At 41.6% G+C, this 22,439-nt stretch overlaps 1 protein-coding gene and 2 long non-coding RNA genes across 6 annotated transcripts; 2 read left to right on the forward strand and 1 right to left on the reverse strand.

The window, feature by feature from the left end:
- Window positions 1-1,583: 1,583 nt before the first annotated feature.
- On the forward strand, window positions 1,584-21,662 carry snx19b (sorting nexin 19b). 3 transcript variants are annotated; one of them, XM_042067840.1, is made up of 12 exons: window positions 1,584-1,706; window positions 10,262-11,945; window positions 12,127-12,265; window positions 12,371-12,471; window positions 12,771-12,890; window positions 13,406-13,527; window positions 13,696-13,789; window positions 14,054-14,216; window positions 15,032-15,164; window positions 17,064-17,248; window positions 18,805-18,892; window positions 20,028-21,662. In XM_042067840.1, the coding sequence occupies exons 2-12, from the start codon at window positions 10,272-10,274 to the stop codon at window positions 20,149-20,151; spliced, it is 2,943 nt and encodes a 980-aa protein (XP_041923774.1). In that variant the 5' UTR covers window positions 1,584-1,706; window positions 10,262-10,271; the 3' UTR covers window positions 20,152-21,662. The 3 variants fall into 3 exon arrangements, with proteins under 3 accessions (XP_041923774.1, XP_041923772.1, XP_041923773.1); XM_042067838.1 differs by lacking the exon at window positions 1,584-1,706 and adding an exon at window positions 1,733-2,256; XM_042067839.1 differs by lacking the exon at window positions 1,584-1,706 and adding an exon at window positions 1,735-2,256 and having other exon boundaries at window positions 15,035-15,164.
- LOC121688337 lies at window positions 3,518-4,782 on the forward strand. Its single transcript, XR_006024560.1, has 2 exons — window positions 3,518-3,683; window positions 4,515-4,782. It is a non-coding gene; the product is annotated as an uncharacterized LOC121688337 (long non-coding RNA).
- On the reverse strand, window positions 4,964-8,926 carry LOC121688336. Of its 2 annotated transcripts, none has more exons than XR_006024559.1 (6): window positions 8,688-8,926; window positions 7,905-7,946; window positions 7,502-7,636; window positions 6,167-6,298; window positions 5,889-5,991; window positions 4,964-5,241 (listed from the first exon to the last, which is right to left on the reverse strand). It is a non-coding gene; the product is annotated as an uncharacterized LOC121688336 (long non-coding RNA). The 2 variants fall into 2 exon arrangements; XR_006024558.1 differs by having other exon boundaries at window positions 5,896-5,991; window positions 8,688-8,925.
- Window positions 21,663-22,439: the final 777 nt, after the last annotated feature.

Below are 22,439 nucleotides of genomic sequence, written 5' to 3' on the forward strand. Positions count from 1 at the left end.
CAAGTCGAAAAGGACCTGAAGGGAGGAAGCAGGACCTGTGAAACTGCCCACAGAGTAATGACACGGCCATGGGTGTGTGGGGGGCTCTTCTGTCCAGTGATAAATCTGTTCCCACGCCAGCTCCAGGTTCATCCACTCTGAACAAATTAGATTAGAGCATTTCCCTCTGTTCATTAACATACCTAATTTTCTTATCAATCAATCATCAGGAACACTTTGTTAATGAAATTATCATTTCAGGGTTCACAACACAAATATCCTTGGAATTAGGCCTATCAAATTATATTAAAAAAATTGCCTATCAAAAGCTCACAAATTGTAGCCTATAAAATATTTGGGGGGGGGGGGGGGATCCTGTTGAACAGGTTAAATTCATCAAGATGGTTGACAAGATCTTAAGGTAATGCAGCAAATCACAAAAAACACCAATAACAGCTTAATACTTGAAACTGGACTCCTCTTTGGACTGGTTTCTTAGCCTATTGCCCCATTCTTGTCCTCATTCAAGTATTGCTAGTGATGGTAGTGATGATGTCTGCTCAGAACTCATTTTGGACATATTGTGGTTAGTTGTATGTTCCCACGGGTCATGGAATTTCTGGAATATCACGGATTTTTGGAAAGTCTATTCCAGACATGGAAAGTCATGGAATTTTATCATTTTTGGGGCAAAGTCATGGAATATCAGATAATTTTGTTGAAGCAGCAATGTACTTGTCAAAATACATTAATAAAAATATATTTTTGTGTATATCTGCTTATAGCTTTACTGCTTGCTTGAGTAGCCCATCTGTGTTTATTCAATGCCCATTTATTCATCTCCCGCTCTTAGAAAGATTCTTGACCGCTACACAGGCGCTCTGAAATCATTGGTCAGTATATTATACTATTCATTATAAGTCATGGAAATTCAGGGTTCATGTCTGGGAAAAGTCATGGAATTTTACATTTGAAAGTGGGAACCCTGTTGTAATCTCTCACACTGTAACGTTGGTCTAATAGGGGCCCCATATAGAAATCACTACAACCTGAACCTGAAACATGCAATTTCCATGTTGTTCCAGTTGACACGGGATATAGGAAAAAACATTTCATTTCAGGCAATTAGATATTTGATTTAGTTTATATAGTAGCCTATATTTAGTATTTAGTATCTTAGTATCATGTTTATCTTCTACTGTCTCTATTGTACAGTGGATTTTTTTTTTTTTTAAGTATTACTTTTTCTGCTGTAAGTGCATGTTGTGTGTGATGTCTGTATGCTACTGAGACCTTGAATTTCCCCTTGGGGATCAATAAAGTATCTTTCTTTTTTTTTAAGTAATACTTTTTCTGCTGTAAGTGCATGTTGTGTGTGATGTCTGTATGTTACTGAGACCTTGAATTTCCCCTTGGGGATCAATAAAGTATCTATCTATCTATCTATCTATCTATCTATCTATATATATATATATATATATATATATATATATATATATCATAAACACAGAGTATTTCTTATAGAAATGTCACTTTTAATCACGTTTCTCAGTAGTCCAGCGGGTGGCAGTGAAGAGTTGTTACCAATCTATGTCATACCATAGAAGAAGACAACCTGTTGGGGTAAAAAATTGTAAACAGAAAAGACTCTTAATGATGGTGCTCAGAATGATGTTACATATTAAATATTTAGGCTCGGCATTTTTCACGACAAGTCATTGAATAAGGTAGGTACGTTTTGGTGACTTGGCGTCTTCACATACAGTCTTAGCAGCTAAATTGGAAGTGGTGCATTTCGCTTGCTAAGTTATGCATCAGATAGAGATATAGATAGCAGGAGGTAACTAGCCGTAGATACCAGTACGATGTATCGCTGGCTAAAAACGGTAGCTTGTTATCAAGCGCACTATAGTGTGATATGATTCATTGTAGTTGGAAACTGCTAAACCATGGGGAATAGGCTACATTTATCAGAATCATGATTGTAACGTTTCGGAAAATGTCTGGCCAGCTAGCTTGTGGGTTGCTAACCATGCACTTGGTTTGACAAGTGGTTTTTCCATTAACGTTATGATGGTTTGCCATTTTGTGCATTCTTCACTTGTCAACCATCTCCAAGACCTGAGTCCAAATTAACTAACTAACTAACGCACACACGTCAATTGTGCTCAAGACAATCTCAAGACAACTAAACAGATTGTGCACGGGCTTGTTCCCAGTTTTGAGCTGACCAGCGTGCCCTTTTCCTTACTCTCCTCGAGCTGTATGCCAAATGAGGTGCTTAAGACTAGTCCCCCAGAACTGTCCATTAGGGATCGACCGATATGGTTTTTTCAGGGCCGATACCGATATCAATTATTACCAAAACAGGAGGCCGATAACCGATATGTAAAACCGATATTTCAGTTGTCAAAAAGGGGGGTAGATAGTAGCCTAGGCTATGGCAATATGCTGAAAATTTTCATTCAAAAGCATTTAATTATGCTAACTTTTCTTTCTTCTTTTGATACACAATTGTCTATCAACTTGCATCTCAAGTGTAAATCCTGTGTATCATGTTAATCCAAGAGCTGACTGATAGCAATTATTTCCATAGGCATACACAATGGGCTATGTGCTTGTAAGAGACCTGTCACAAAGAGGATGCTTTGCCATCGTGTGTGTGAGTACACGAGAGAGGGATAGGGAGAGGAAGAGGTGCATGCGTGATGGCAAGTGTTATGGTTTAATAGTTTAACAAAACAGTTTTAAAATAGTTCTTAGGCTATTTAAGCATGCAATTTGTGTCCATATGTAGGCTATAAGCTACACTTCTGTGAGCCTAAAAGGCTATGGAAGAATATTAGACTCAAAAGTTTTGTACGTGTGTATCACGTTTTGAAACTGTAGAAATTATTTGTAACTGTAAAAATGATCTGTACAAGTAATTGTCAATATCACATATATGCCCTACAGTTACAAATATATTCTACGGGTACGGATCGGTTTTACAGCTACAAATCATCCTACAGTTAAAAATATTTTACAATTACAAATATATTCTACAATTACACATCAATATTCTACGCACAAAAAGCTGCTCTACAGTTACAAATCTTTTCTACAGGTGTACAGACTTTTGCACCAGCTTTGGGATGAGAAGTGTCTCATATGTATTGTGTGTGTGTGTAACAGGATTTGTAACTGTAAAAATTATTTGTGATTTAACAAAAAAATAACACGAACAATTTTAAGTATTACTCATATGTCGTTCACTTACAAATATATTCCACAGGTATGAAATATTCCACAGTGCTGTCTTTCAATTACAAAACTATTCTGCCATTACAAATCTCTGCTGCTCGCACAAGTATTTTCTACAAGTATACAAATCATTTTGAGACTGTTCTGGCGCTTCCTGTTGAATAGCCAATGGCGATCCTCAGGTTTGGCTAGCCAACCATGAATCTCAGTTCACTAACCAATCACAGAGCAGGAGCAGCGCCGTCGTCGTTGCTAGTTGTGTGGGTGCAACTAAACTTGGAGTCTACGCTTGGAGCACGCTAGCAGAGAATGTCTAATTACGGAACGGGCTCCGATGCTAGTTTCCTATATTCCTTGAGGTACATTGATAGTTAATACAGCCAGTGTACCTGATACACGGGGCAAGTCGTTAACAAAATGTTTCCCCTCTCTATCGGCAGTTATCTTTCGGCTGTTCCTAGGTAGTTAAGTTATCAATTTATTTACATTTCAAATGGGCGACTTCAGCTACAGTCATCGTTTTACATTTCTGATGGTTTGTTAACTTTGATAATTTGCCAACTGTACCTGTGCAGATAAGCTACTACAAATACAATCATGCTTTTCCAGAATGCTCTCTTTCTACATAGTGTTTGTGTGCATGTAAATATGCATCGTTGTTTTTGTCTTCATGTAAGCCAATGTTTCTCAAAGTGTGGTTCGCGAGCTGGCATGCTAAACTATATAGATGATTTGTTTGCGATGTTGAACAACTTTTATGTAAATCCAAACAGTTCTGTAACACTGCCTATGTAAGCTACGCCAGTTTAAATCATGAATCCTCTGACAATAAGCAAGGTAATAAGCAATGAGTAGGCCTACTATTTATTTTGTTTAGCTAGGTGGTCTGTGAGTTTTTTTTTTATTTATTTGTCTTCCTTTCAAGTCAAGTCGGCTTTTATTGTCAATTTCTTTACATGCACTGGTCATACAAAGAATTGAAATTTCGTTTCTTACTTTCCCATGCAGACATGGACATACTTTAAATACAGACATAGACATACTATAGACATAGCTATAGACAATAAACATTAAATTAAAGTGCAAGACTGAAATATAGAACATGGATGTATCAAAATAGAAATATAGGACATATATATAAAATATAGGTAGTTGTGTTGTATATTTATATAGTCTTAACAGTTACATGAAATTTAAACTTGTGCTTGTGTGACCTGTATATTTACATTGATATGCAGTATGCAGTTAAGTGGTCCTTGTTCTGAAACACTGATGTAATATCTCTTATCAAGGGCCTTCAAGATCACTCCACTGGATCACTGGACCATTATTTACATCAGCATGGAGAACATGTAGCCTACCACTGAATAGAAAATACATCTCCTTCCCTCCTATATTTGTTCTTTAAAATGTGTTTCTTAGGTCTATTGTATTCTAGTCTTTGAACACCATTATTGTAGACTTCTCCCCTGTCCTGTCTGATAAATTTAAAATTGCATTTTTAAATATTATTCCCTAATGCTGGGATATGTGAACTTTAATAAATAATTTTATTCATTAGGCTTACGTTTTTATCCAAAGCAACTTAGACATCAATTCTTACCAGAGCCAGTTTCTCAGAACAAGTTGGGGATAGGTGCCTTGTGGCAGCTGAGAAACAAAATCACAACTTTTCTGGCTACTGCATATGGTGCACACATTGTAGTTAAATATACAACTAGGAAAAATAGCAATCGTCATACAGTTTCTCATTGCATAGTTTATTCATTGAACAACTGGAACTCTGGTCACCGTCTGAAACACTGAAATTGTTGACTATACTGCATTGAACTTGCAGAAAACAACACTAGATCAAGCCAAAACCATAATTGCTTTATTTCAGCGCTGCATTCATAGCTTCTTTGAAGGTGTCATACATTCTTGTCCCTAGGGGGAGTTTCAATGTACAGTCGGCATTGCCCCTGCCAACAGACCATCCCGTCCAGAAGACCACCAGGTCTTTCAATGTCTCTAAAGAAACTGTAAGAATTAAAAGACAATATCAGAAAATACTTTTAGTGTATATTGTTTGTTATACAATGCTAGCCTGGTTAGCGCTTCGGACTTGTAACCGGAGGGTTGCCGGTTTGAGTCCCGACCAGTAGGCATGGCTGAAGTGCCCTTGACCAGGCACCTAACCCCTCACTGTTCCCCGAGCGCCGCTGTTGTTGCAGGCAGCTCACTGTGCCTGGATTAGTGTGTGCTTCACCTCACCTGTGTGCTGAGTGTGTTTCACTAATTCACGGATTGGGATACATGCATAGACCAAATTTCCCTCAAGGGATCAAAAGAGTATATATACTTATACTATATACTTATAATACCACAAGAAAATAATATTTGTGATTTACTGAACAGTTATAACATTTCACACGTGTGATTCCTGGGAGCTAACAAATGTGGAGGGCACTGTAAGCTATATTACTGAAAATGTAAATGTAATGTAATGTGGTAAATGTAGTCATCACAATCACAAAAGATACTTTTGAAAAAATACTTTCACATATTTTTCAGTCCACGATTGGTTCAAGTACAGATCTCTCATCAAATCCAAATCACTCTGATCAGCCAGGTTTCAAAATCTGTGGGGGGGGGGGGGGGGGGATCTTAGGAAATATTTGTCATACCACTTACAACGTATTGTCTGAGGTAGGCTGTGACACGGCAGTCTTCCATTTCATCTTCGTCAACCTCCGCCTCATCTGGTCAAACCACTCTTTTCAAAATCATCTGCAACAAAAACAGTGTGCCCTGTTTGGAATACTATTGTGCACTGTACCATAGTCATGATGTACTTTATTCTGTCAGTTGTTTTCCTCCATTTACAAATTTACCTTTGCAAAAAGAATGTGAGAGGATGTGTCATGCTTGCCATGTTTAAATTACCATGCTTGAACATTAATACCTTAGGATCCATCAGAGATGAGACACCTTTTGGGAACAGAACTCTAGCCAGTTCTGGCCGTTCTATTATCATTGGGAGCACCCCAGTATCCTGTAGCCCTCTTAAGGCCTGCTTTTCCCGTCTGCCTATGACCTGTTAAACGCATCATAACAACAATATTTTAACCTTATGAAGAACACCTACCCTCCTTCCCCCAACATTCTAAATCCCATATTGCTATGAAGCATAGTTATGTTATACACCATTTGGAAGCTTGGACACTTGGGAATCCATACATCATAACCTTTTTCATGTCATCTGTATAGTGCTTTTGATTTTACTCATTTTGAGTAGGCCTAAACTGTTCGCCAAAGGCCATCATCTCTGGCCCCAGGTTGATCAAAACAAAAGCAAGCTCTGATTTAGCCTAGTCTACTGTATGACTTCAACGAGGTGATCTTCAGTTTCGTTCTGCTTACAGTATCTCACTGCCACGCCTTTGAATGCACTCCGCTGCCCTGTTTACAAATGCTACAGTGGACTTAAACTGCCACCTTGTGGCGATAAGTTGTAATACATTTCACACAGCTGCATGAATCACAGAAAACGCGAAAGAAGTGGCCACTTCTGAATGGGACCCACTGTATGTGGTTAAGTCAATATTTTTTTTCAAATGTGCTTCATAAACATACAATCCTGCACTGTGAAAACAAAAAACATCTTAATTATACATCTCCCTTCACCCAAATACAATAATGAAGGTGAAAGGAAGTTATTAAGCCTTAATGGTGCTTCCTAAAGGGGGTATTGTCAAACCTGCTACTAAAATTACAGCATGAAGAAAGTCAAGGACACGCATGCCAGCTTCCACTCATCCCAATATTAGATGACTGGTCTTAAATGAAAATGTATTGGCTGTGTTATTTCTTTTTTGTGGGATGTCGAATTTATATGTAGAAATGCACATTTGCAAAGGTGACTTAGTACGTTGTCGTAAAAGAGGCTCTCCTTTTGATTTTGCACTGCCAATGTGTCAATCTTGTGAGAAAAATAGTGAGGATTACTGGTGTAGGTCCATGATTTATTTTATAATTAATTAATGATTATAAGCATGAGGCTCTGCCGTCTCCTCTTTTGTTTTAAATATATATAAATCAACACTTAATACTATTTTTACAGTACAAAACAACTGTATTCTGGTATCTAATAGTTTGTGAGGGGAAAAATATGTAAAAACTGTCAGTGAAGTTTATTTTAGCAGGACAGCAGGACTCAATGGCACCTTCTGAAAGTATTCTGAAAACAGGGGTAATGTTTGTACTTATTTTGCACAAAAAACAAACAGACTTTGCTTACCTCTTCTGGAAATGGCATGTGAGTACTCAGTGAACTAGGCTCAACTCACTGGTACAGAGGAACTCTAAATAGTCCAGGTCCAGAGGCTGCCTTTGAAGAGCCTGTTCCAGTCTGGTTTTCAGCCTCTCTAATAACCTGCCAGTGTAGAGAGTAACTATAAATGTATCATAGATAATGATCTATCACTGACAGGAACCAACAAAAACGTTTGAAAATAAACTGACTTTTTAAGATAGAATAGTAGTGATTTCTCTTTAACTTTTACAAAATATAAAACATACACATCCGAGGATGTTGTTTTAAGTAGGAATACTGCCGTCAACAAGTTCAAAATGTATGCTTTTTGAAACTCACATCGGGCGGCGACCTATTTTCAGACAGTAAAATATATTTGATGACCCACCTGTGCTTCAGAAGGAGGCAGCAACTGGGGATCCATAAGAAACTGCTTACACAGAAGAATTAGATACATAGACAGATTAATATGATTGTCTACCAATGCCCAGCACTGTATTTCTGTATTATTTATTTTGTACCTTATGATCAGTCATGAAGAACCATCAGAAAATGCCAACATAGCCTAGCTGATGTTGACACCAGTTGGTATGTTTTGTCACACATATCAATGGATACTTATTATTAACTTATAACTAACTCCAGAGCAATCTGTTGAGCATCAAACCTACTACGGTTTTTCTGCAGTAAAGAGTTTCTGTTGCCTACTATAAGAGTTTGTCAAGTCCAAAGTAGCACCTCACAATCTGGAGGTAGACCTGGCATACAAGGCCTAATGGTTAGCACACCTCTTGATAATAATGCTAGCCGCCTGCCTCGTTTTGCTGAGCCTACCTTATGACCGACTGACAAACTCCCTTAAAACTTTGACCGCATTTGTTACAAACTTGAAACAAAATGTCTTCAAAAGTATGTTGAGTGTTGTTATTTATTTCCATCCACACACTACATTTCCGTTAGCACTTGTATGCTGCTTAAACTGACAGACTGATTGAGTGGGATTTGGCTAACTAGCGGTAGCTTGCTATATATAATAGTTATTTGTCTGTTGCCCACATTAGTTGCCATTGATTGATCTCACCTCGTTGCCCCGTATATCAGGTACTCTGGCTGTATTAACAAGGAATAGTGGACATAGAACATGTCTGTGTGGTGTAGGCTACCAACATACCTCAAGGAATACAGGAAACTAGCGTGCTCCAAACGTAGACTCCAGGTTTGGTTGCACCCACAGACAACGACGGCGCTGCTCCTGCTCTGTGATTGGTTAGTGAACTGAGATTCATGGTTGGCTAGCCAAACCTGAGGATCGCCATTGGCTATTCAACAGGAAGCGCCAGAACAGTCTCAAAATGATTTGTATACTTGTAGAAAATACTTGTGCGAGCAGCAGAAATTTGTAATGGCAGAATAGTCTCGTAATTGAAAGACAGCAATTGTGGAATATTTCATACCTGTGGAATATATTTGTAAGTGAACGACATATGAGTAATACTTAAAATTGTTCGTGTTATTTTTTTGTTAAATCACAAATCATTTTTACAGTTACAAATCCTGCTACACACACACACAATACATATGAGACACTTTTCATCCCAAAGGTGTTGCAAAAGTCTGTACACCTGTAGAAAAGATTTGTAACTGTAGAGCAGCTTTTTGTGCGTAGAATATTGATGTGTAATTGTAGAATATATTTGTAATTGTAAAATATTTTTAACTGTAGGATGATTTGTAGCTGTAAAACCGATCCGTACCCCTAGAATAGATTTGTAAGTGTAGCGCATATTTGTGATATTGACAATTACTTGTACAGATCATTTTTACAGTTACAAATAATTTCTACAGTTTCAAAACGTGATACACACGTACAAAACTTTTGAGTCTAATATTCTTCCATAAAAGGCACGTAATTGTAAGCTCAGGACACGATTTAGTTCAGGTCTGATTAAATTACGGCTGACCCTGGGTGCTTGTAGTCTTTTCTGACAGTCCGTCAAAAAGCAGCAACTAGACTTTTTGACGTTCGCTATCGCATAATTTAGGACTACTATGTAGGCCTAAGGGATAACATCCGCCGACGTGTACCGTTATTCACAATTAATGGACGAGGCGGATGCAAAGAACTCCCGACGCGCAGCACACGAGTTTGTAGGCTAACTAGTAAACGGTAGGCTATGACTAACGTGCATCAATCGGGAATTCGCTAAATGAAGGAGGTGGGTGCTTTAGGCTACTTATTGATCCGGATCAAAGAGACAATAGCTTACAAAGTGGTGTTTTTGTAACTTCAGTGTAGTAGATGATTGTGATTCATTGCAACTTCAGCAATGTAAGGTAGGCCTACCTTCCTTACCTTCGAAAAATAGCTGAAGCCCAGTCTACAGTAAGCCTCAGTGAAAATTCTAAACTTTCTCCGTGTTCAGTCTTCGATCCTGATTGGCTGCAATCGTGCTAACCAATCAGACGGTGTAGTGGGCGGGACAGTGCTCTCGACCACAGAGTAGCAAATGCAGGGAGTGAGAGACGCTTTACAGACAAAGTAGCGCGTTTCATTCTTTATCCATTTCAGTATCGGCTTATCGGTGGAAAAAATGACCGATGCCAATTATTATAAAAATGCTAAATATCGGCCCGGCCGATAATTGGTCGATCCCTACTGTCCATCAAAACCATGCCGTCAACCAGCTATCATTCCCAACACTGACTGTAATTTGTGAATCTAAACTTAACTTTTTCTTTAATCAGGGGCTCCATCATGTCCTCTCCAGCCGGCCTTGCTTCCCAATCATGGGGCTTGGTCGACATGCTGGGCCAGAGAAGACTGCTGGGAGTTGGTGCTTTCTTGGCCTGGATGATCTTGTTCCACTTGCTGGTGAACGTGTGGCTGCTGTGCATCTTCACAAGTTTCCTTGTTGTGCTGGGTGCCTGGCTCGGATCTCAGGTGATCCTTGAGTCAAACAGGGTCGTTCACCTAGAGCGGTTTGTCACCATGGAGAGGATTTCCTCCTCCGTAGAGAGTGAGCAGCTGCTTGACCGCGAGATCGAAAACACCGTCACCAAGATCATCCGAGACTTTGTGTCATCGTGGTACAGCACTGTGTCCCCAGAGCATGAGTTCGAGAACGAGGTCGAGAGAGCAATGATCTCCATGGCGATGGAGCTGAAGCTACGCAGCAAGAGGGTGGACACAAAAGCTTTAACACAGAGGACCTTGGATCTGTTTGGATGTCACCTTCAGAGCTACATGAGGGCTAAGGAAAACCTGGTGGATGCACAAAATCAGCAAGATGACAACTCCCGAGACATTATGTGGAAGCTCTATTCTAAAGAGAGCACTCCTCATCCGGCCCTTAAGAGCTCTGCCGTCGAGGTGAATTACGCCAGGGCGATTGTGGACTTGCTTTTGCACGTGCTCGTTCCTGCACCCCACCTGGAAACCCGAACGGGACGATTTGTGGTGGGCGAGCTCATCACCTGTAACGTCCTCTTGCCCCTCATCACGAAGCTCTCGGACCCCGACTGGCTCAACATGATGATCGTGGAGATCTTCGCGAAGGCCGTTGATCCTGTCCCAAAGCCGACCGGCACCGAGGAAATTCTGCACCTTGAAACTCCCCCAGAACCAACGCCTGCTCAGGAGACGGAGGCGCATCCTGTTCCCAAAGTACCAGAGAAGTCGAACGGGCCCAGTAAAGCAGACGTCCCCGCGGCTGAGACACCCACTGCAGATGTCGTAGACTCTGCCGAGAACTGCTCTCACCAGAACGCTGACGAGGACTCATCCAGGCCTGTGACTGATCTTACAGCAGCAGGTCTTGCTCCCATTCTTGTGCGGAGGCCAATGGATTTCCTGAGGCCCGGCAAGTCCAACCCTTTCTATCACGAGAACGATTCTGACCAGGACTCCCCTCTCTCCGAGCTCAAGAAAAACTCCACGGAGTCCCTCGTCCTCATCAGTCCCATCTTCGAGCTTGCGGACAAGCCAAAGGAGGATGTCGCCGAGGCGGCGCTGGAGGGCATCGTGGACCTCGAGGACGAGTTGTCCGAGTTCTCGGGGATGTCGGAGCTGTCCTGCCCCAAGGTTCTGGTCTCTGACGATCCCAGAGCCTCCGTGGCAGATGTGGGGAAGATCGAAGAAGCGTCCAGCTTCTGCACCCTCCACGAGCTGGAGGAAGAAGGCCCCGTTGGGTCTAAGGCCGCGCTGGGTGTGGATCAGCAGCAGGTAGCCGGGATGGCGGTGAGTCCGAACGAGCTCGCTGTGATGGCACCGCTACTGGCTTCCTCACCAACTGGGGGCTCTTTCACCTTTGACCCTCTCAGCAGCCCTGAAGGCCCCGTTATTATCCAAAACCTCCGCATCACTGGGACCATCATAGCTAAGGAGCACAGGGGTACCGGCTCCCATCCGTACACTCTGTACACGGTGAAAGTGAGTACCCCTCCTCAAAATACATCTTACTGTGATTGTGTGCTTTAACAAAGACACTGACCGGATAGTGATTCACTGGACCAGTGTGTAGTGAGTTATCTGAAGAATGAAAGAAAAGCAATATATTTAAGTGACTAATTTGTATATTTAAAATGTAGACTGTGTTTGCATGTTGTTTCAGTATGAAACGGCGCTGGACTCGGATAACCCCTGCGCTGTGCAACCTGTGGCTTATCACATGGTGAATCGCAGATACAGTGAATTTCTCAACCTGCAAACCCGCTTGGAGGAAAAACCGGAACTACGCAAGATCATTAAAAGTGCGGCCACCATAAAGCACACAGTTCATTAAATGCATGTAGGCCTATGCTGCCCCCCTCCATGTACTAACAGTCTCATGTTGTTTTTTGGGGCGGGTTTTGAAGATGTTAAAGGTCCAAAGAAGATCTTTCCAGATTTACCATTTGGAAACATGGACACAGATAAAATTGAAGCCAGGAAAAGTTTACTGGAAAATTTTCTCAAGGTTTGGTACTCTCATTTTCTAAACCATTGTTATAATTGCATTGTTCATACTTTGGGAATAACAAAGATTTGTTACTGATGGTGAGGGAAATGCACATATACTGTAGTTCTGGAATACAGTTCTGTACATAATGTGTAACTGTACTGGAATGTGTAATTGTACTGGAAAATTCTTTTGTTCTAGAAAATGCCTTTTGACCCTGTGTTGTTAAAACTGTCAATTGAGTCCTTCCCAGTTAGATGGACTATGTGGCTGAAATGAACTGAGATGATTAAACCATTAGATTTGTTTTTTTGCAGCAACTCTGTGCCATCCCAGAAACTGCCAACAGTGATGAAATGCAAGAGTTTCTCGCTCTCAATACAGATGCAAGAATTGCCTTTGTGAAGAAGCCGTTCATTGTGTCACGGATAGACAAGGTACGTGTCTGTCCCAAGTACACTGGGCAACACTGGGTTTTATGTTGGAAAAGCGGGTGAACAGGGCCCCACACACACAAACACACGTTTTTTTTTAGTTTTTTTTTACTTTATTGTAGTACTTTTCTTAGTGTCAAGTTCAGTAAACATTACCTTCTTTACCATACTACATTTTTTTTTTCATTAACATTTAAGAGACACCAGTGGGAACACATTACATGACAGGAACAAACAAATGAGGTACATACATATACAGTACATACTCAGTTACATATACAAACATACACACACACACATATACATATATACCCATACATATATACATACACATACATACATACATGCATGTATAAGAGACACAGAAAACGACAAGTAAGACAGCAACATAACAAAAAAAAACCTTTCCTGAGCAACCCCCGAATTGATCGAGGGGGACTTTCCCTGTAGTTAGCTCACTGTAAGTCGCCCTGGATAAGTTAGCTCAATGTATTGTGATTGATTCTTTGTTGAGGCAGATAGTGATGAATGCTATAGTGGACACGCTGAAGACGGCCTTCCCTCGCTCAGAGCTGCAGAGTCCCACGGATGATGTGGAGGTAGAGACGGACGGCAAACTGACCTCTGACAAAAAATCCAAGTACGTCACCTCAGAGGCTCTTAGCACTGGTGTTTCTCTGTGTATCTGTCAAGATGTGTGCATGTCAAAGTGATCTTAAGTCAGACTTCCAATGAATGAATGATTTGATTGATTGAATGAATGAATGAAACACTGAAAAGCTGTACACTACTTTGTCTTCATGTTTAGGTCGCGACTGAGGTTCTCCAGTAAAACTGCTCCTGCTCTGATTGTAACAGATATCATGCCCAAAGTGTTGTACTGCTTTGATGAGGCAAGCACGGTATGTAGATCTCAGCATAGTTATTAGACTATTCTGAATATTTTAACTGAATTGTGTTAAATATTTTTTTCTCTCAAACTATGATCTGAAAAGGGTAGCAGAAGGTGTGTGTGTGTGTCTTTCTCTCTCTCTCTTTCTGTGTGTGTGTGTGTTAGAGAGAGAGAGAGAGCTATTGCATAATTGTGTTGAATGAAGTTCTTTATTATTGTGGATCTGAGGTTAAGTTGTTAAATTGTTCCCTTAAAATCTCCACACCTGTGACAGGTGTTCAATGGTCTCTCTGTGGCTGGACTCGAGACCTTCATTCAGGAGCAGGAGATTCTTGTGGTCAAGACTAGTTTACAGGAGACTGGCTCTAAAGGAGAGGGAGGTCTCAAACTGAATATGGAGGGACAGGACTGTGGACGATCTAGGACTCTAAGTTCAGGTTTGAAGGCATTTATTTAACTAGCTAGCTTTTATCTAGCTGGCCTAGACCTTGTACTGCTTCCCCTGCTTTGTCCATTCCCATTTGGTTAGTTCACTGCATTGTGACCATGTTTTAAGAAATGTTATTGAACACTTTGTGCTGTGTCATGCCCCACCTTGGCTTTTTATGTAGTTAATTAGTTATTCCATTTACAGCAATTACTAATAATATTTTTCTTTATTAACTATTATGTTTTCTCAGAATAAATGTGCTTCCCTTCAAGGTATTCCCCTCGCTGTTTTCCTTCTTCGTTTCAGGAAACAAAGCTCAAAGGTCTTCCTGAGAGGCCCTCATGAGTTAGAGCGGTAGACTGAGCATGCAGTTTCTTTGTAAGCACACCAGAGGGCGGTGTAATCCAACACTCATTATTGCTTGCTGAGTGGTAGACAGTCGCACCCTCAAAAGCTGAATGTCAATGTCGACACTCACAGACTCAAAGACTTTAAAGTATGATCATGCTAAATGCATGAGGGTTAAGGGCTTACCCTCTGTGAGATTAGGAAGTGCATGAGGGGTCGCCTGCACCCTTTCTGTGCCATTTATGTAGACTTTACTCAAGGGAATTACCAACAATTCCTAGTGTTGTGACGTGAAACACAGGGTTACCCAAAGGGAGGCTGGAAGCTTAAAAACACATCAGTAAACAGCTGCCATAAAATGGACATTACAAAGATGGCATCCCATTTCTGTTATTAGCATTTTCCTGTTATTAGCATTTTCAACCGTTACAGCCTCTTGTGTTTATGTGTTTGCTTTTGTGTGTGTGTCTTCAACAGTGCTGGAGACTGCAGTGGGTGATGTGGCCCTGGATGTCTTGTGTATGTTGATGAAGGACCAGTGGAGCTGGCTGTGCACCGAGAACATCCAGAGAACTCTGCACCTTCTCTTTGGCACCTTCATCGACAGGTAAGGACACACCTGTACACATCTAATATGAAGCTAAACAGCAGCATTCAGTTACAGACATTTGAATCCATCCAGCAAAGCAGGGGCCTCATGCATCTGAAAGGGTTTCTTTGGAAACTGTGTAGGGACATGTCAATGTTAAAAAATATATAGTGTAAAGGCTAAATGGATAGCATAGCAAATCACAAAGCAAAGTTGTTTAATTTTTTCAATTTCTGTCAGTTTCAATTGATGTTCTGTCAACATCATAGACTGTTATATAGATCTATAGTTCTATATATACAGTCTATGATCAACATCAGCATTTTCATATGTCACATATAGTTACACGTGCAAATTCTGGTTGTTATGTAAATATAAAAAGAATTCCTGGAACACAAAACAAGGGTCGTGTGTAAAAGCTACACTGAGGAGGGGGGGCTCAAGTGTGTTTGCCAAACATTTCAGATAGCATGACACATTATTTTTATGTTTATAGTTTTTAGCACTTTCGTCCAAACCATGGTCTGTATAAGACGTTGTGTGGCATATTAGATAAGGTCTGATCGTCCTAATATTATGTAGGATAATAATCATACTCAGAGAAATTTAGTGGAGAATGAACCAAGGTGGCAGATTGGTTGCTCAAGAGGCTTCTGAGATTATGGCAGATTGAAACTGTAGGAGTAGCAGCTGGACTTCCCAGGAGATGCACAGAGAATCTAATGAAGTAATGGATTAACCATATGATTTCCTGTTAGTACTTTATACCTCCTGCAGGGGTCAGAGTTCACACTTTGTGTATACTCTGTCATCTTCTGTTTTTCTTGGCTTGTTAAATCATTCTTAATCATTAAGTTGCACTGTCTGAATATGGCGTATTCATGATGAATATAGACATGAGCTGTTAACCACTAACCATAATTTGTGCAACGTTTCTCAATGAGCAAAGTATCTGGTGCATGAGCTAAAGCTATCTCATGGCCTGTGGAAGCATCAAGCTGGCCGACTGACATTTATGCTTAGGATCTTGGTATTGAACTAGCAAATAGATTTTGCAGCATTATGAAATTAGCTTTTGTCTCCATTTTAATTAGAGCCCAATAGAATGTATAGATGCAGTTAGCCTCTGGCTACATGCACCAGGCAGAGACGGGGACTTTTTTTTTATCTGGACAGGGAAGGGTGACCGCAGACGCATCCCAGACCAAAGAAAAGCCCCTGTGTTGGGGTGGGGTGAGGGTGTGGGGAGAGAGGTTAGTGCTGTGGGGGGGGTAAGAGGGAGAGGGGTCAGTGCTGTGTGCGGGAGAGGGATTAGTGCTGTGTGGGGGGTAAGAGGGAGAGGGGTCAGTGCTGTGTGGGGGGGAGGTTAGTGTGTTTGCCCCCTGACAGTGAAGAGGAGGAAGTGGCACAGTGTCTTAGTTTTATGGCGGGGGGTTTCCTTTCCCTCCAGCACACAGAGCCAGTCTGTGTGTGATCAGTGTGTGACCGCACCTTCCTTACGGCCTTCTGAGGAAGGTTATCTGACACCTGGCTTGTCACTGAATCCCTGGTCAGAGGGCAGAAGTAACAAAGTCCAAATACTTTGTAAAAGCAACGTTTAAGTCCAGATGGCACCAGTGAAGATTGAAATAAATCTGTCAAGAATAGAGACAAGGAGAATGCAGGTGACATGAAAGAAAAGTGTCTGGAAGAATTATTACAGATAGGCTTCAGGTGAAAATCCCATAGCAAGGTCATCCTCAAACAAACTCATTCAGGAGTTTGTGTGTGCGCGTTGCGTTGCACATGTCAAATTTGTGTCCATCTGTATATTTATTCTGAAGTAAACTGTGTGTGTATGTCTGTGCGTGTGTGTGTGTATGCGTGTGTGTGTATGTATGCGTGCGTCTGTGTGCTTGCGTGCGTGCGTGTGTGCAGGTGGCTGGAGGTAAAGGTGTGTAATCTGACCTGCACTCAGTACTGGGTAACGTACCTGCGCGTGCTGCAGGAGGCGGTTTGGCCCGGAGGGCGTCTCCCAGTCCTGCCCCGCCCCCAACGCAGCCTCCAGGAGAGGGAGGAGACTCGCAGGCAATCCCTGCACTGCCTCATGAAGCTGCTCCCAGGTACCAACACACACACAGTCCCTACACTGCCTCATGAAGCTGCTCCCAGGTACCAACACACACACAGTCCCTACACTGCCTCATGAAGCTGCTCCCAGGTACCAACACACACACAGTCCCTACACTGCCTCATGAAGCTGCTCCCAGGTATCATCACACACACACACACACACAGTCCCTACACTGCCTCATGAAGCTGCTCCCAGGTACCAACACACACACAGTCCCTACACTGCCTCATGAAGCTGCTCCCAGGTATCATCACACACACAAACACACACACAGTCCCTACACTGCCTCATGAAGCTGCTCCCAGGTACCAACACACACACAGTCCCTACACTGCCTCATGAAGCTGCTCCCAGGTACCAACACACACACAGTCCCTACACTGCCTCATGAAGCTGCTCCCAGGTACCAACACACACAGTCCCTACACTGCCTCATGAAGCTGCTCCCAGGTACACGCACGCACGCACACGCACGCAGGCAGTCATGAAGCTGCTCCCAGGTACACACACACATACACACACACACACAGAGGCAGGCATTCCCAACACTGTCTCATGAAGCTGCATTCAGACACACACACACACACACACGCAGGCAATCCCTACACTGTCTCATGAAGCTGCTCCCAGGTACACACACACACACAGAACACTTTGAAAGGAGCACAGCAACTTTTTGGTAAATAGCATAGCATGGTCCTTCAATATATTTTAATCCACTTGCATGGTCCTCCTTGAACAATCCCCAAGCAGCACGGCCCATGTGCCAATGACAAGCCTGATCTGGTCATTTACATTGGCTGTTGAGACGTTTCAGTAGGCACAGATTGCCTGCCTTTATTCTTCATTACAGGTCACAACACAACACACATATCGTAAACGTACTAATTACCAACCATTTCGTTCGAAAATTCTAAAACGACAATGTTTTTTAATACTTCAAAATAACATTTGCTAAATTAACCTTAATTTTTTCAGTAGCCATAGGTGTGTAGATTTGAACAAAATCTAGTTTGGTTCTTACCGGGGCTTTTACTGCCTGAAATATCTGATTTGTTTACCACGCTCAGAGTTTAGTGCTGGGCTGGTGGGTGCTTATTCCCAACCTTTCTCACAGCACATCAACGGTTAGCCCGAGAATTCTCGTCAGCAATTCAAAATTCCACTGGAGCTCCAAGCGGATTTGTACACGCAGCCTTACAACACTGTTTACAGCTCTTCGAGTCACGATAAAATGTAATTTTTGGTACATAGCTAATTTAGATAAACGTATGGTGTGGGTGCTTGCGTTTCTTTAGGAATCCGCCGTCTTGGTTTGTATAGAAATGAATATTAAGTGACACATCCACATAAGAGGTTGGACATACGTGACTGTTGGTAATATGTCAAGTTCCTATAAAACACAAAACTCTAAATAGTCCCACTCAGTATTTCATCAGCATAGAATGGACTGAAAGTGGATGTTCCATTGCAGAAAGAAACTGCACTAAAATAGAGTGGTGGTTCTGTTGTCATGACGCCCTCAGCTGTTTTCATTTCCCCCAGACTTGGTGTCTGACTTGCTGGGCTCTGAGCGGTACAGACTGTCCTGGACGACTGTGCTGGACTCTCTGCAGGACCCCCACATAAACAGGTACGGGTTTGCATGGCTGTAGAACTATCGGCCACGTCTCATTGCCTTTATGGTCCAATATTGTTATTTCCATGTGATGTGAAGTTGTGCCCAAAAGTTTGGGCAGTGACACAAATGTTGTTTCACAAACGTATTTTATTTTTAATTATTAAATTATATTAATTATTTTTCTCCTTTCACATGAGACACCTTTTATAGATTTCAGCTTACTTGTACGCATTCAGAGCTACATTCATAATGTACCTTTGGGGTCAGCGTGGATAAGGGCACTCCTTCACACTTTCCCCTGTTTTGATGATATGATTATACTGAAATGATGTGTGCTGGTCAAGCTTGTCAGTTAACTGTTTATGCTAATGAATCTATTTACAATGAATCACTGGTAATATGCACCTGATCTGATCACTGTACAGTGTACACAATGATCTAGAAACGATGTGAATCGCCACCAAACAAACTGATGTTTGCAAAAACAAATTCTGGGTCACTGCCAAAACGTTTGGCCACGACTGTATGTACTACCTTTACAAAGAGCTGTGAATGGGCCGCATAGGGTTTATGTTAACCTGCTAATGGGCCCATAGGGGTAAGTTAACCTGCTAATGGGCCGCATAGGGGTAAGTTAACCTGCTAATGGGCCGAATAGGGCTTAAGTTAAGGCTGCTAATGGGACTACAGTGGACCCTGAAAACTAAATTATAGTGCATCATAGACAGATTTTCAACATTTAACTAAATTTACCCATGATTATGGCCAAACATATGGTTTAATATTACTTCCTATTCATGAACTATGGTAGCAATACTTTTCCATGAATCACCTATCCACCTATAGGTTCCATCTAAATCGTATGTTGTGGTTGTGAAGTATTTTTCCACGTGTGTGTGTGTGTGTGTGTGTGGTAAGGAGCAAATGCAGCTTGGAACTTTGGGATCTGTTTAATAGTTCCATTGTGAGCTAATGGGAAAGTGAACCAAATTGAGTCATGTTTGAGTCACCGAATTGAGTCATGTTTTCCAGTCCTTCATAGGGAGATGGGGCCTTGCTCTCTGGGATGTCTGCCTTGCCTTTAGCTCACCTGTCCTGTGCGCTCGCTCACCTGTGCATGTGCTGTGTGTCTACCTGCCCCTGACAGGCACCTGGTGTATTCCATATGGGACCTGCTCCTGGAGTTTCTCATTCCAGAGGTGTCCGAGGAGGCCTTCCAGAAATCTCTACTGCACAGCCTCTCCAAGAACGCAGACAAGCTCCTGCCATGACGAGCGTTTAGGATTACATACACACACACATGCACTGACGTGCACATACTCACACCATACATACATACATACATACATACACACACACACACACACACACACACACTCACATATACTCACACCACACATTCCTGTCTGGTGTAGTTTCACTCACGTGGGTGTCTTTCTGATATTGTGCCATTGTCTGTCATGTGCAGACATGTTGATGTGCTCAGTGGGCTTTTAAATTCAGAAACTGAGGCAATAGTTTGAGGGCAATACCATGGTAACAAGTATTTCTGAAGTTAGCATGACTGCTAGCAGGCTAGCATGCACCCTTGCATGTCCTTGCAACCTCTAGAAAAGACTTAGGAGTGATTTCAGTACCAGAGAGCAGTTTGCTCTAACTTCAAACCGTTTTGTATACACTCTGTTAGCACAGACGTGAGCAGTGTTTCCCTCCTAACTGCAGAGTGTGGCGTGTTTCAGTGTTTGTTCTGGATATTGTTCTCCCTTCAGGGTCTTATCTGAAGCTCCAGAGCATGTAGCCTCACACTCCCACATTCAACGTCTCCGACTGATTCCCCAACTATGAGCAAACAAACAGAGACAAGAATTAGAATTAGGGTTACACTTAAGACCAATGCTATTGCAGAACTCTAGAACGTGTGATGTTTTGTGGGTGTTCCCCTTCTCTTTGCTGGTTTACACCTGATCTCTTGTGTCTAGTGATCTTTAGCGGATTTGTTTACAGGAGCCTTATTTGGAAACAAGTGGTCACAGCAACATACCACTAAGCTTTGTTTACTAACTCCATTGTGACGTGTTTCAGTGTGTCATCTTGTACTTCACAATGAAACTTAAGTTTTACAGCATTTTACACTTTCCTTTGAAATACACAATCTAGCAGTTATTTTTGAAGAGCTATGTCCACACTGATTGCCATTAACTCATACCTTAAAGAGGTCGTCCCCAGTAGATGTCACAGAGGAAATCTGTCTTAACGTTGCCAGATAATCCCCTTTGTATTGTCGTTTTAGTGTATTTATTAACTTTGTGTATTTATATGTGCTGCTGTAAATGTTAATAATAATAAATACAATCAATAAATAGATACCCCAGCACAGGAGAGGCCTTAATGTATACAGGACGCAGCCAGTAGAGTCTGTAGAGCACTCAGCACACATGAACAAATGCCACAGAGGTTGTCTTACTGGCAGAAGTAATGAATGAATTTCCCACTGTGAAAGTGCATTGATGATAATGTAATCAATGTGTTGTGTTGTTTATGCCTTATCGATCACTATCACTGTTTAGCCCATCATGTTTTTGCACTTTTTTCTTTAAATAGGCATTCCAGTCATTTCTTTGCTTTAACACAGAGTAATGTGTCATCTCCTGTTGGCTGTTTAAATGAAAAGTACTGTATTGTTTGTGCTTGTGCTTGTATGTGCGTGTCTGTGTGTGGTTGCTGGTTAGATTGTCTTTTTTCCTATGGAATAAAATTGCAAGAGCTGCTTAATTCCAAAACAGTGGTGATGTTTGGCCTACACGTCATTGTACAGTGCAAGGATTATTGAGGTGTGAATGCACAAAGGGTGATAATCAGTGACAGTCCTGACTCCAATGCTGTCTGTGATTGGATGATCCCTGAACTCTGGAGTTTATGCCTTCAAGTTTATGCTTTCAAGTTTTGAGTTTAAATTGAGTCGAATTTTGGGGTACATGAACTTATTTGCCATCGACCACAGAGTTGAATGAGAGGATGCATACCCTTCTCGTCTCTGTGTATGCAATAACTCACTGGAAGTGAGTTACTCCAGTTAGCCTTTAGCTCTCTTCTAGCCATAGGCTAGTTGTAGGCTAACTGGTGATAGGGTTCTTCTTTATTTGACTGTCTAAGCTCACATTCCAGATTAATTCAGAGAAGAATTCAGGATGCTCTTTGCATTGGTTTTATAGATGTGTACCAGTAGGCCTTTGTTGACATGGAATGCCTTCAGTAGCTTGAGGAAGTGCAGTCTTTGCCAGGTCTTTTTGTTGATGTGGCTGCTTTTAATGTCCTATTTCAGATTACTGCTGCACCAAGCAAGGAATTTGAAGTCTGCCAGAGAAATGGACTGGTGCTTTAACAGTGGGTCTCCTCCTCAGATCTATGACTATTTCTTTAGTTTCAGAGGAACCAAGTATGAGGGTGTTATGATGAATATGGTGTGAGATTGAATTATTTTCTTTTCACAGATCTTGACTAATGTGGATTGGCAAGCCCAAGCTCTTCTGTAAGTGACAGAGAATAGCATGTTTAGAAT

The sequence above is a fragment of the Alosa sapidissima genome, chromosome 17 (genome assembly GCF_018492685.1).
Source record: "Alosa sapidissima isolate fAloSap1 chromosome 17, fAloSap1.pri, whole genome shotgun sequence".
In the NCBI taxonomy this organism is placed as follows: domain Eukaryota; kingdom Metazoa; phylum Chordata; class Actinopteri; order Clupeiformes; family Clupeidae; genus Alosa; species Alosa sapidissima.